The 12,968-nt window shown below is 42.2% G+C and overlaps 1 protein-coding gene across 4 annotated transcripts in view; it reads left to right on the forward strand.

Moving 5' to 3' along the window:
- Positions 1–12,636, forward strand: part of LOC127790854 (protein MODIFIER OF SNC1 1) — a 43,209-nt gene extending 30,573 nt beyond the window's left edge. Inside the window, exons 3-11 of one of the 4 annotated variants that reach the window (XR_008020835.1) lie at positions 2,958–3,038; positions 3,123–3,167; positions 3,405–3,774; positions 4,020–4,122; positions 7,606–7,668; positions 7,799–9,113; positions 9,193–9,463; positions 9,552–12,228; positions 12,309–12,636. Coding sequence is in view for 2 of the 4 variants with exons in the window: in XM_052320576.1 (XP_052176536.1) it covers positions 2,958–3,038; positions 3,123–3,167; positions 3,405–3,774; positions 4,020–4,122; positions 7,606–7,668; positions 7,799–9,113; positions 9,193–9,463; positions 9,552–12,080 (4,777 nt within the window). In the remaining 2 variants the exon portion in view is untranslated. Of the gene's footprint in view, positions 1–2,957; positions 3,039–3,122; positions 3,168–3,404; positions 3,775–4,019; positions 4,123–7,605; positions 7,669–7,798; positions 9,114–9,192; positions 9,464–9,551 lie in introns of all 4 variants that reach the window. The other 3 variants (XR_008020836.1, XM_052320577.1, XM_052320576.1) reach the window with 3 other exon arrangements.
- The last annotated feature ends 332 nt before the right edge of the window (positions 12,637–12,968 follow it).

Genomic DNA, 12,968 nt, shown 5'->3' on the forward strand with positions numbered 1-12,968 from the left:
TCCCGCGAGTGGCTGCCACGCGTCGCCGCACAATCTTCTTCTCCGGTCGTCTTCTTTGATTCCGGCGACGTCCAATGCCCTAAATTCTTATAGGGGCTTGTAGAGCTCTTCAAGGCGACCTTAATGGTGCCCTTGTTCGTTGGAAAGAGTGGCCAGAGGTAGGATTAAAAGCGAGTTGCAGGTCGCGGCGGCGGCGGCGGTTCGTTTTTCCGGCCAAGCTTCTAAAACCTCTCCATTTCTACACCAATCGATCCCAAATGATCCTCTCAATCCAAGGAACAAAAGCCCCTTATCCCTCAAGCTCGATTCAAGCAAAAACACAAGAAATTTGAGCGATTTCGTTTTTGAAACCCTCGGCCGAAAACCTCCTTTTATACTCGATTCCCCACCCTATCTTGCTCGTCCTTATCCCTTAAGCCCAAATCTAGCCTCTAAACCAATCGAGAAACACCAAATCAAGCGCTAGATCCCTCGAAAAATTCGGCCAAATCGGAAATATTTTTGGCCATCATTTCCGGTCACTTCGCCGCCGTGCTCGGCCAATGGCTACCCCCTGAAGCTTCATCATCACCTGTAGATCACCCTAGCACCCTTAGGCGAGCTTCCTGACGCCTCCAGAGGCGGCTGCCGGCGGCCATGTGCGGTGGTCGCGTTCCCACTATGCAAGTTTTTCAAAATTGCATTTTCACCCCCCCATTTTCTTCATTTGACACTTTGGCCCTTTTTTTTGAGTCCCCGATCTTTCTAAATATACCACAACGACCCTCAAGTTCTATATTTTCCATTTCCTTTTGAAATTTCTGAAAAATTCGTCGTTTCGACCTCCCTCTGATATTTTGCAAAATCTGCACTTTTGCCCGAACTCTCCTAATTGCGTGCTTTTGACTTCAAACCTTTGAAAATCCCTCATTTTTATCAAATATCATCCAATTGTGCCATTTCTCCTCAATTGGCTCATCTTAACTTAGTCATTCGTTTCGAATATTGCACTTAGGCCCGAAACTTTGTTAAATATCATTTTGACCCATATCTTCAGAAATTCTCTTATTATTTAATACCGGGTATTACAGATTTCCCCCCTTGATTCCCCCCTCCTTTTATGCCTCAGATAGGTATGAATAACGGGGGTCCTAACAACCATGCTCAATCTCTCAATGGTACCTATGGTCACTAGACAAACCATTTCTCATAGACCATACCTACCTCACAATACTGCACCAATATCCTACAAATCGCCTCTCACCTTGCATGCACACCACTCCCACATTCTATCTTCAATTAAAAGGGGTTGAGACACATTATCAAGGACACCCCTCCTTTTAGGGCAATGTGCATTTAAACATCCACCCTCCCCCCCCCCAACCCCCAATAAAAAAAATATTCTCTCTCTCTCTATTGTTTGCTCATGCTTACGTCACTTGTTTCCACATGAAGCTCCAAACCTCTATTGTCCTTTGTTGTCTCTTCCCACAAGCAATACTCTCTTCCACATGTTAATCTCACCAAGCCCTTATCTCATACCTTTGCTCCTATTAGGGAGGGTTTTGTAAATATTGGTTTCCTACAAAGTATCCCATACGTTCCTTTTATGGGCATCCGCAACACTTGTAGCATGTCAAAACACACGCACATGTAGGTTAGGTATAGATGCACCAACTTGCCCCTTATAGTGACCCTATTATTTTTCCCCCCCACTCACAAAACGTCCACCTATTAGATCATTGCGATTAATTCTTCTCTTAATCGTAATGTCATGTCTTTGTTAGTTCTCATTAATTAAGGCCTAAATTGGGTTAATTAGCACCAGTGGTTTTAGGAATCAATGGATGGGCAACCGTACATGGGTTCTTCTTCTCTCTCCTCTCCTCGTACCTCCCTCCTGCTTTCATCTCTAGTGCCTTGCCACATTCTTCTCCTGTTACTAGTATTCACTGTCTTCCATTTGAAGGTTATGATCTTTTAGCTACATCAGACTGGGGCAATTTAAACAGTAGAGTTTTTGTGGAAGTGGAGCACTCTTTTCATTGTTAAGAGGACAAATCCTTGCTTAATGGTTTCTGCGTTTGAGATAGAATTATCTCACCAGTCTTTCTTCTTTTATCCAATTTTTTGGGTGAGCTTGCTTTATTTTTATTGTTGTTCTTGTTGTTATAATAATAATGAAAAGGAAGTCTATTTTTCCTCATGTAAGATATCAGAAGTTTATTCATTTTTCCTCCCCTTCACAGTGCATCATAATTGGAGCCTTTTGCTCCATAACATGACCAAATATATTGAAAGGTATTGCCTGGTGTGATATACTAACAATAATTTTGGCTTGAGATTTCTGGGAATTCCTTGACATTCTGTCTTTAGGTTTCTCTTTGAAGAACTTGTTTCAAAGATTTCTCTTTGTTATTGGTTTTGTTGTCTAGTTGCAGAGTTGTGGCTAAGTTATAGTGTATTTATAGTCGGATATATAATATCATTTAGCAGCATATATGAAGGAAATGAGTTTACTGTTCATCCTTCTTGGTGGTGGACCTTCTCAGCTTTGTGAGGAATAGGTTAGCGTTCATGTAGCCATGTTGACCTTGTAGTGGCTTTGTTTGTGCAGTCTTTTTAGGGGTGTTTGTTTCAGTTAACTATGAACTTGTTCTTTCTGTTAAATAATATTTCCTGTTGTTTCCATGGATCCTGTGGTTAATATGATATTCTGATTCTGTCTCTATTTGTGGTTGTTGAACTGTGAAGTTTTTCTCCCTGATAAAATTCGCTCCAAGTGTTTATATCTCGTGAAGTCCTCTAGAGCTGTTATATGTGTGTTTCGGTGTCTATCCCTTGTTGAGGGCCCCATGATCATTGCCTCATATTCAAATAAAGACTAGCATAATATTGTTACAACCACCTGTCTTAAACATTTTGCAAATCTATATTTTATCTGCAGCCTTATATATGCTGTTTGGTCTTCTTTGCAGGTGGGCTACAGCCAGAAGAGGCAGCATGACTGTTCTGGGGAAGGTTGCTGTTCCAAAACCTTTGAACTTACCCAGTCAAAGGTATCTGACTTTCTGCTGAACTATCTTTTCCTTTGCTGAATTATGATGTTTGTTCTCTGAAACTTTATTTGGTGTTGTTTCAAGGTTAGAGAACCATGGTCTGGACCCAAATGTGGAAATTGTTCCCAAGTGAGTATTACGTAACTTGGTTATTCGTTGGTCTTTCCCCTTTACTCTCACCCATGTATGTGCAAGTACTTGGAGACTTGCTCACCCTTTTTTATGTTATATCTGATAAGTTTCAAATGTTCTCTTCTCTGCCCCCTCTCTAAGAAGCCGAGCCAGTAATATGGTTAGGTTGTTTCCAGGTTTCCGTGAAATGGATCCAACCATCTCTTATCCTCTTATTTTGTTTTTATTTGATAGGGGTACCCTGAGCTGGGGGAGCCAATCTTCCTCTTCTACAACAAATGCATGGGGAAACTCCACTTTGTTAACAAAAACTGATGGTGGTGCCAGTTCCCCAAGTCATCTTAGTGGTCGCCCTTCTTCTGGAAGTGGTACTAGGCCCTCAACAGCTGGCAGTGATAAAACACATGAAACTACTAATGCTTGGAGTCAAAATTCCAGGCCATCTTCAGCTTCTGGGGCATTGACATCAAATCAAACTGCATTAACTTCCTTGCGTCCTCGCAGTGCAGAGACAAGGCCTGGTAGCTCACAGTTATCTCGGTTTGCTGGAACTGCATCTGATAATTCAGCTGCATGGGGTCCAGGCAATGTCTCAGAGAAATTGGTAGGATGTTGTAACTAAGTTAAGCATAAACTGCCTGTATTATAAATTCTTACTCAAAAGTGTTTTCATCCAATTATTATGGTTACTAAATATTTGTTGCAATACAATACTATTCATATAAGTTGTACATTTGTTTGTTGTGTTGTTTTCATTTATAATCCTTTTTTTAATGCTTGTAGTAGTTTATTTTGTTGTTTCTGTTGTATTAGCTGTTGTTAACCTGGTCTGCTATATTATTTAACCAGGGAGTGGCATCCTGTCGAAGTGATGGCTTCTCTCTGAGTTCTGGAGATTTTCCAACACTTGGTTCAGAAAGAGACAATTCTGGAAGAAATGCTGATCCCCAAGGTGAAGCTGTTCTCTTATAAGAATTTCTACCTCAGCCACCCCTCTATTTGATGTTTCTAGAGCAATGCTCTTGCGTTAGTTTGTGGTTGCCTCCTTGATTGATGCATTGCAGCGTGTTCCTACTATATTGGTACCCTGTGCAGTGTCCAGAGTAGTCTTTTTACAATGCATTATCTCAAGTTGCAGCTTCAATGTCGCATGATAGGTCCTAAGTCATGCCAGCACTTGGTATTTCTTAATAGCTTAATTGATTTTACTTGGCTATGGAATTGAGGATATAGAATTCTGTCTGGATGTTTAGTGCTATTACCATAGCATAGCAATTATGATGCAACCAGTTTATTTACAATAGCATTCTTCTTTCTTTCTTGGCATTAATTTTCAGATTTAGTTTCATCTGCATGGCTTGTGATTTGCTTGTTTTCATTTGAGTTCATTTGCTACAAATGTGAAATTTTTTACTGGCCTTGTTTAAAACGTCTTTTCTTTGGAATGGGTTTAGGTCTCCATTGCTTCCTTTCTTGGAGAAGATTTTTCAGTGTTTTACCATTTTGGGTTATATATCATTTAATGCTCACTTCGATGTTTATATTGTTATACCCAGATATTTGTGTTCTCTTAATACCTTCTTTTTTTAGTTCAAACAAGCAGAGGAAACTTTTAAATATGGAACTGGAACTGGAGAGAGGGGGGGGGGGGGGGGGGGAGTTGAAGTAAAAGGTAAGACGGGCTTTAAGAGTAATGCTGTTGAGGATGGGTCTGAGCCAGGAATTGATGTGGATTGTCAAATGGCTCGATCTTGGGCTCAGTTTTGGATTCTATGGTGGCGGTGTGGGGTCAAGGAAGATATTCAGGTCATTAAATGGGATAAGAGAACCCAGTTCTTGTCTATTCTATGGAAAGAAAACAACTGGTGTTAGAGAGAGAAATACGTTGCTTTGACTGGGGAATGACAAAGAAACACAAACCCTCTTTCTCCAAATAAACAGACCCTCTACGCTGTGATCATCTTGTCTGCACCAACCTCTTTCATAGCCGCCTCTCATTCTTCTTCGAACCCTAACACAAACAACAATCTCAACAGCATGTCTGCAATGTTGGAACCAAGTTCAACATTGTAAACCATTGCAACAGTATCAACTGCGTGCGCGCAATTTTATTATTATTATTATTCTTTATAATTATAAACTATTTAAACATTCTGCTGAATCTTTTTATGACAATGTCCTCACTATCTTTTTGGCTTAAAAAATCTGGGTCTCTGCAAGTTTGATGTTCTTCTTATACCCAGAATGCACAATTTTCTTTCTTGCAGTGGTAGATTGTCAATGATACCAATATACAATGTTCTAAAAGGCGTTAGGCGCTAGTTGGGCGCCAGACCGGGGCCTAGCGCCTAGGCGGGGCCTAGGAAAACTGCTGTTTTCAGCACATAAACTTGCATTATTTTGTAACATTTGTTGCTTTTTTGCATTATTTTGTGCTTTCATCTAATAGTAAATCACAAAATTAAATTATATATTAACAATAATTTAACCCATGAAATGTACTTTTCTTGATTTTTTTCCCCACAAATTTCTCCCAAATTTCCTAGCTGTTACCCATTCAACATGTGCTTTTTGACCACTGCTTTGGTTTACTTTGGTGTTTGCAATCTCTCTCCCCCCCCTAAATCTCTCATCTCCCAGACGAGTTCCATTCTTCTCTGCTCCCTCTGTTCAATGACTACTACTATAAGTGGTAAAGAACCTGCCTCCTCCTCTTCCGCTTCTCGGAGCAGCAACAGAATGGAACAGCAAGGACACCTCGTCCACCATCTCTACACGGCTCTTACAAATCGCAGAGTCCAGGCTGCGTGCAACCCAGGTAGGTAGGCACCTTCGTCCACCATCTCTACACGGCTCTTACAAATTGCACCCAGGCGGCTAAGTGCCGATTGGGCCGGATTAATCGGCCCTGCGCCTAGGGTGCCGGTTAGGGCTTAATCGTGGCGGCCAAGGGCTGCCTAGCGCCTAGGCTGCCTTGGCACGTTTTAGAACACTGCCAATATAGACAATGAGAACTTTCTGCTACCTGAATCCTCTTCTGGGTAATGCAATTGCAGAAGCAAACAGACGTTTTGCTCATTCTGCACAAAGAGTTTGTGGACTAAAACCATGCTAGAGAGGGCCATGAGGGCCATTTCGCAAGCTTCAAATGACTTGGCATCAAGTAATTTTGCAAGTTCTAGCATAAACCCTGCACCGCCCATTGCTTTCTTAGCCTCCTCTGATAACCCACAGAGCGGCCAGGAATTAGATGAGGGAAATGAGGCGGCATGTTAACTTGCCATTTCATTTTTGATGTTTGCACATTTGCAGCCACATCGTTTCTTAATGGCAGAAATGGACAGGGCGTGACAGTAGTATAAAATTGAAACACCTTTATAAAGTTGACTATATCTACTGAAAAAAATGATAAACTTGAAATCAACGGTGAAAGGTCAGTGTTCTTTCTTGTAATTTACCTAGAAAATTATGAAGCATTTCTACTTTAGTTTCATTAACTGTTAATTCCTTATAGAAGTATTGTTTTCTTCTCCTTTGGTTCTTTTTTGTTTTGTTTCTTTCTTTTTGGAGAGATAGGTAGTTATTGGGTGAATTGACCATACACCCCTTGAACCTTAAAATTCACCCCCTCAAAGGGCCAAAGTTCAGGGGTGATGTAACTAATTCAGGGGGTGCTATGGCTAATTTTGGAAAATTTAGGGACTGATTGAACAGATTTTAAAATTCAGGGGGTGTACCCACTAAATGATCAAAGTTCAGCGGGTGTCTGGTTAATTTAATACCCCCCCACCCCTCTCTTTTTTTGTTTTTGGTTTTGAGATCCATTATGCAGAAGAAACAAATTAAGAAGGAAAAGAAATATCACCCTGATCAGGTTTAATAACCAGGTTTTCATTGATGATTTCCATTGCATTAAGGTGGCACTCTACCATTGAGTTGTACTCTTCTATACCTCATGCTAATATTCTTGGATGATTGACCTCTCTGGGTCAGGCATTAATGAGCACGTAGAACTGTTCATTTGGTTGATACCTTGCTCTAGCACTTAGCCTATATCTCATTGTGCAAGGCCCCCAACTGGGGGACTGCTCAATTTTAGACAGTTTTCAAATTTTAGTTGTAAATTCTGTTATTCTTCCTCAATATTTTTGATCTCCTTGTTGACATCTCCAGTGGTATTACCATGTTTTCTTATCTCTGTTTGGCAATGAATGTTGACATAATGCCCCACTTATGCAAGAATGGACAGCGAATTATGTTTGGTTTCTTCTAGTAATCTAGATGCAATAATGGGTGGGTGCCATGAGTTATGGCTGTCTTGTATTTCTTTCATAAGCTGTCATCGTAATGTAAGCATTTTATAGTGTAGCCTTGAATAATTTCCGGTGTGGACTTTATGTATGATCTTGACTGCTTGATCAATAATCTGTGACAGAGCATGGCTCTTATGGTCGTCCTGTCTCATCATCTGGTAGAGCAGCCTCAGAAAAAGAAAAAGGTAAGGCTTCTGCAGTTGGTCTGTTATATGCATTGAGTTCCTGTTTTTTTCTGCTGAATTGGTTTAATGAGTATTTCTATTTGATACTTTATTCCACATCTTGTTATCACCCATTGTCATGTCATTTTAGGTGATATTTCTGTAAATACAAATATCAAGAGTGGAACTGTGGGTGGTTGGAGAAGAGATGGTCCTCAACATGTTGAAGATGTGCCCCAAACTACAGTGGAGAAGTTGCATGGGGATCCTCCACCCCACCTAAATGCCAATGTTCCGCCTCAGCATTTTGATGCTTGGCATGGTCCTCCGGTAAATGCTCATCCTGGTGTTTGGTACAGGGGACCTCCTGGAGGTCCTCCACCTTATGGAACCCCACTTGCTCCTGGTGGCTTTCCCATAGAGCCATTTCCTTACTTTCGCCCTCAAGTTCCTCCTGGTGCTTTGGCAAACTCCCAGCCAGTTCCTCCTCCTGGGATTGGCCCAAGAGGACACCATCCCACAACTGGAGACTTATACAGACCGCACATTCCTGATGCTTACATTCGTCCAGGTATGCCAATCAGGCCTGGGTTTTATCCTGGTCCCATGCCCTATGAGGGCTATTATGGTCCCCCTATGGGATACTTTAACTCTAGTGAAAGAGATGTTCCATTCATGGGTATGTCAGCTGGCCCCTCTGTGTACAATAGGCATGCTGGTGAAAATGCTCCAGATCCTGCCAATAATCATGTCAGAGCCAGTGTTCATGGACCCATGGTGAAAACCACAGTTCCGGACCAAGCGGAAACTGCTGCTCCTGATGAAAATCGACGGCCATACAAAGTTCTGTTGAAACATCACAATCACTCGGATGAAAAGCTGGCAGAAAACAAATGGGAGCATGTAGCAGCTAATGTCCCACATCTTGAAAAGGGGGATCAACCAAGGACATCATTGCACAAAAGTGAGTGGGGATTGGAAGAGAGTAAAGATGAAGTGGTTTATTCAGGGAGTGGAACATTTAGTGAAGATGCTTGTTCTAGAAATTTTGCCAATCAAGGAACTTCTTCAGATCTCAAAGATAAGTTGACTGCAAATAGGGGAAAGGGAAATGCAGTCAGTGAAAGTTCAGTGAACAGATCAGAGAATATAGTGCCTACTTCTGCAGGAGTACCTCAAGTATATCCAGCTACTCCAAAAGACACAACACTGTTACAAAAAATTGAAGGCTTAAATGCTAAAGCTCGGGCTTCTGATGGACGACCTGGTGCTGTGTCAATAGCTGATATAGAGGAGCAAAAGGACAGGTTACAACTTGTTGATGCAATGTCCAGTTGTTCCTCAAATGAAATGGTTACTGGCGGTCTCTGTTCTGAAAAAAGTCAGGCGACCTCCCATGAAGTGGATTTTTCTGCAGAAGATACGAGCCTTCGTCCAGCAGCTTCCAGTGGGACAGCTATTTCTAGGTTTGTGATTATCATGCTCTCACTTTTGTTTTATATGTTATTTCTTATGTTTTGGAAGGATTCACTTGCAAATTTGCAGGCAATCTAGTCATGGTGCACAAGGCAGGTTCAACCATCGTGGTAAAAGGTTCAACACTCGGGATGGAGATGGCTGGCGGAAGAAGCCACTTGCAACTGAGCCTGTTAGTGAAGTTTCAGCTGCAAGTTCAGAACCCAGTCCTAGTGTTCATGTATGTGGCCACCTTACTTCTGTTGGTGGTGGTGTGGAGAAGTCTGGGTACAACCTTCAAGGGAGTGATGAAAAAGAATCTTTGACCACAGTATTTGATGCAAATGATTCCCAGGTGCAGGTAATGTCTGTTATTTGTGTGCGTGGGATTGGAGCCCATCTATTTTTATATATATGGACCTGTATAAGGTGTTGTGTTCTCTTATCAGCGTGCTAAGATGCGGGAGATAGCAAAGCAACGAGCTGAACAACTGCAGAAGGAGGAGGAGGAACGAACAAGAGAACAGATGGCAAAGGCTTTTGCAAAATTGGAAGAGCTGAACCGGCGTAAGCCAGCTGTGGATAGTTTGTCTCCGAAATTGGAAAAAGCTTTGCCAACGAATCCCATTCAGCAGGAGCAAGAAGGATCCCAGATCCCCCCTGAACCCGTGATTGTTGCTGGCAAATCTGGAGCACCAGCATTGATTTCTAACCCCAATGCTCAGATTATAGAGAGCAGTGCCAGTGTTGGAGAATTTACCGCTCTATCCAATAATATCCCCCTGGATTCGTCAGGCAATGTGCATCCAGAACCTGTTGTTTCACTTGATCAGCCGCCTTCTTTGCCGCAAGATGCCCGTACGGCTGGTGCTGCTGACAGTAAAGCTGGTTCTCAAGTTAGTGAAGGCAATGTTTCCAGGCATAAACGCTTGGGCTATAAGCAAAAGCAGAATGTTCCATCGGGAAAGAACTTGACTGACAAGCCAGTTCCGGTCAATCCAGCTGAGGCACTAAAAGATCAGAATGATGTAGCTGCGAATGATATTGCATCTACTAAAGTTGTTGACAATGAAGTAGTCCCAAGAAGTGTGCCAAGCCTTCCTGTAAACTCAAACATCATTGCAGAGTCCTCAGCACATCAGAGGAGAAAAACTAACAGAAACAGCAAAACCAAGCAAAAGCTGGATGATGGGTTAAAGGAAACAAATGCTGCAAAAGTTTCCACCGAAAGCGGAAAGCCAGTTTCTTCTGAGTTCGAGTTGGATCCATGCGCACTTCAGTCGAGGATGACAGCTGAACATGCAGTTCAACCCTCAGGGCAGCGCACTTGCTCACCAAGTGAAGAAACTAGTAGTAGAGTACATAACCAGTGGAAACCTCAGCAGTCTCGTCGGATGCCAAGAAACCAACAAGCTAATAATAGGGCGGCAGAGAGATCACATATCAGTGAAGCTGTTGTCTGGGCCCCTGTGCGGTCACAAAATAAAACTGAGCCTACAAATGAAGCTAGTGACAAAACTTCACTTGACAATATGTCTCTTACAGTAAAAGGTGACAGTGTAGGACAGAATAGCATGAAAAGCAAGCGGGCAGAGATGGAGAGATATGTACCAAAGCCGGTAGCCAAAGAAATGGCTCAGCAGGGAAACGTCCAGCAACAACTTCAGTCTTGGGTCAATCAAAATTTATCAGATGACACTGTTGGGAGAGCAGAGCCTATTCAGAATGTTGAAAATCTTCAACCTAGTAATTCTGCAATTGGGAATATAGGGTTTACATCTGACTCCAGGAATGGGGATAGTAAGCTGAATAAGCCACTGAAAGCACATGGTTCATGGCGCCAGAGGGGTTCTGTGGAATTGGCATCTGTCCAGGGTTTGCAAGATGGATCATCCTCGACTTCAAACCCTAGCAAGAATGTGCAGAAATCTACTGAACAATCCCAGTCCACGAATTTGGATACTACTTCTTTGAAAGAACAGCCGAAGTCATCTGATGATTGGAACAATTCTCTTGGATGGAATACTCTTGAGAATTCTGAGACAGCTGCACACGCTGCAACTTTTGCTGGGAAAGATCAGGGAGGAATGGGCAGAGGAAAGAGACATCCATTTAAGGGCCATAGAAGCATGGGGAATAACAATGATACTGACAACAGGATTGCTAATAATGAGAGTGGGAACCAAGATAAGTATTCCTATCAGCCTCCAGCCTCCGAGGTAGGACAAACAGATAAAAGTTTTGGGGCAAAAGATAATCGTGGTGCTGGGGAACGAACTTCTCACTGGCAACCCAAGTCACAGTTTCATTCAGTTCATAATCAACGTGGAAATAGGCCCAGTGGGGGGCGGAATGCTACTACTGAAGTCAATGATGCTGCGACAAAGGATTCTCCTTGCCAGGACGGGATTCATCTTCCAGCACAAAAAAACAAAGAGAGCAGGGAAAATGTGGTGCAGCCTCCCACCGATCAACCTCTGTCCAAAGAGAAGAGCGTGGCTGAAGCTCCAAATTTAGGGCATCACGAGTCTAGGAGAGAGAGGAAAGCAACCACATTTAGAGGACGCCCCAACTCCCCAAATCTAACCTCTATTAACACCGTTGAGCCAGCTCCTCCTCTGCCAAATGTCGATACCAAACATGAGCGTCCCATTTCTGCAGGGTTCAACAAGAGTGGGAATCAGAACAATCGTTCTGCCAGAGGAGGGCCTGAATCTCGTGGAGATTGGAGCTCGGCTGGACAAGATAACAGGCAGCATACTACTTCTTCAAACCGGGAGAGGCAGAAAAACAGCAGTTCACATTACCAGCCGGTTGGACAATACAACAACAGTAACAAATCGGGCAATTTTGAAGGGCCGCCTGCAGATGGTTTTCATAACCGGGGCTCCAGGTACAGGGAGAGAAATCAGAGTCATTCGAGGCAGGGTGGGGCGGCTAACTTTTATGCTCGGCAAAATGGCGGCAGTCAGTTATGATCGATGGGAAACAGAAACAGAATCCAATCTGAATGGGAGATCAATTTTTTTTCTTTTTTTTTTTTGGGGGGGGGGGGGGGGTGGTTTCAAATGCCATTTCCTCCAAACCACTCAATCACAGTCCTGGCATGATCATCCAACATTTCAGGTAATTGCTATTTTAGGTCCGAGAGTCTCTTACAAAAGAAGCTACAGAAACCGTTAACTGATGTCGCGTGTATTGGGCAGGGCAGGGCATGGCGCTTGTGCGCGGGCGGGGGGCTTAGTATTCTTGATGCAGTTGAATGAATGCTTTTTCTTTCTTTGGTAGATGTAACTTGATATGATATGATATGAATGTTACGATTTGGTCATGGCTTTGTTATCCTTTGGAACCCTTTCCTTTTTCCTTTTTATCAATTTTTCTTTGCCTAGTACTAGTAGTGGAGCCTGCCTTGTAAGTAGTGGCCGCCGTTATGATCATCATCATCATCATCTTTTGTATTGGATTAGAGGGAGGCTGGTTGTTTAATGCTTTGCTAGCTAGTACATATTTGGTCGTCGTTTGTTATCTTTATCTTTGTTGTACATAAATGCGTGTGTATTTGCTTGGGTTTTCATGCCATGCCTGCCTTGAATGTTATTTGTAAACTTGTTTTCAGAGTCTTCGGGAAAAGTGATTTTTTTTTTTAATTTGGCCAAACCCATAATTTAATTTCTGTCCTTTAATGTTTCTATCATGTAGTCACTTGAAGTTTTCATTATTTTGATTATATCTCTAATAATGTATTTTTGAATAATTAAAACTCTAGTACTTAGATTTTTAGATTTTTTTTCGTGTTGAATTTTTTGTTATTTTGATTTTACCACCATATAATTTTGAGTTAATTGTTCACATCGTCAATGCTT

Source organism: Diospyros lotus, chromosome 14, assembly GCF_014633365.1.
Source record: "Diospyros lotus cultivar Yz01 chromosome 14, ASM1463336v1, whole genome shotgun sequence".
Classification (NCBI taxonomy): Eukaryota; Viridiplantae; Streptophyta; class Magnoliopsida; order Ericales; family Ebenaceae; genus Diospyros; species Diospyros lotus.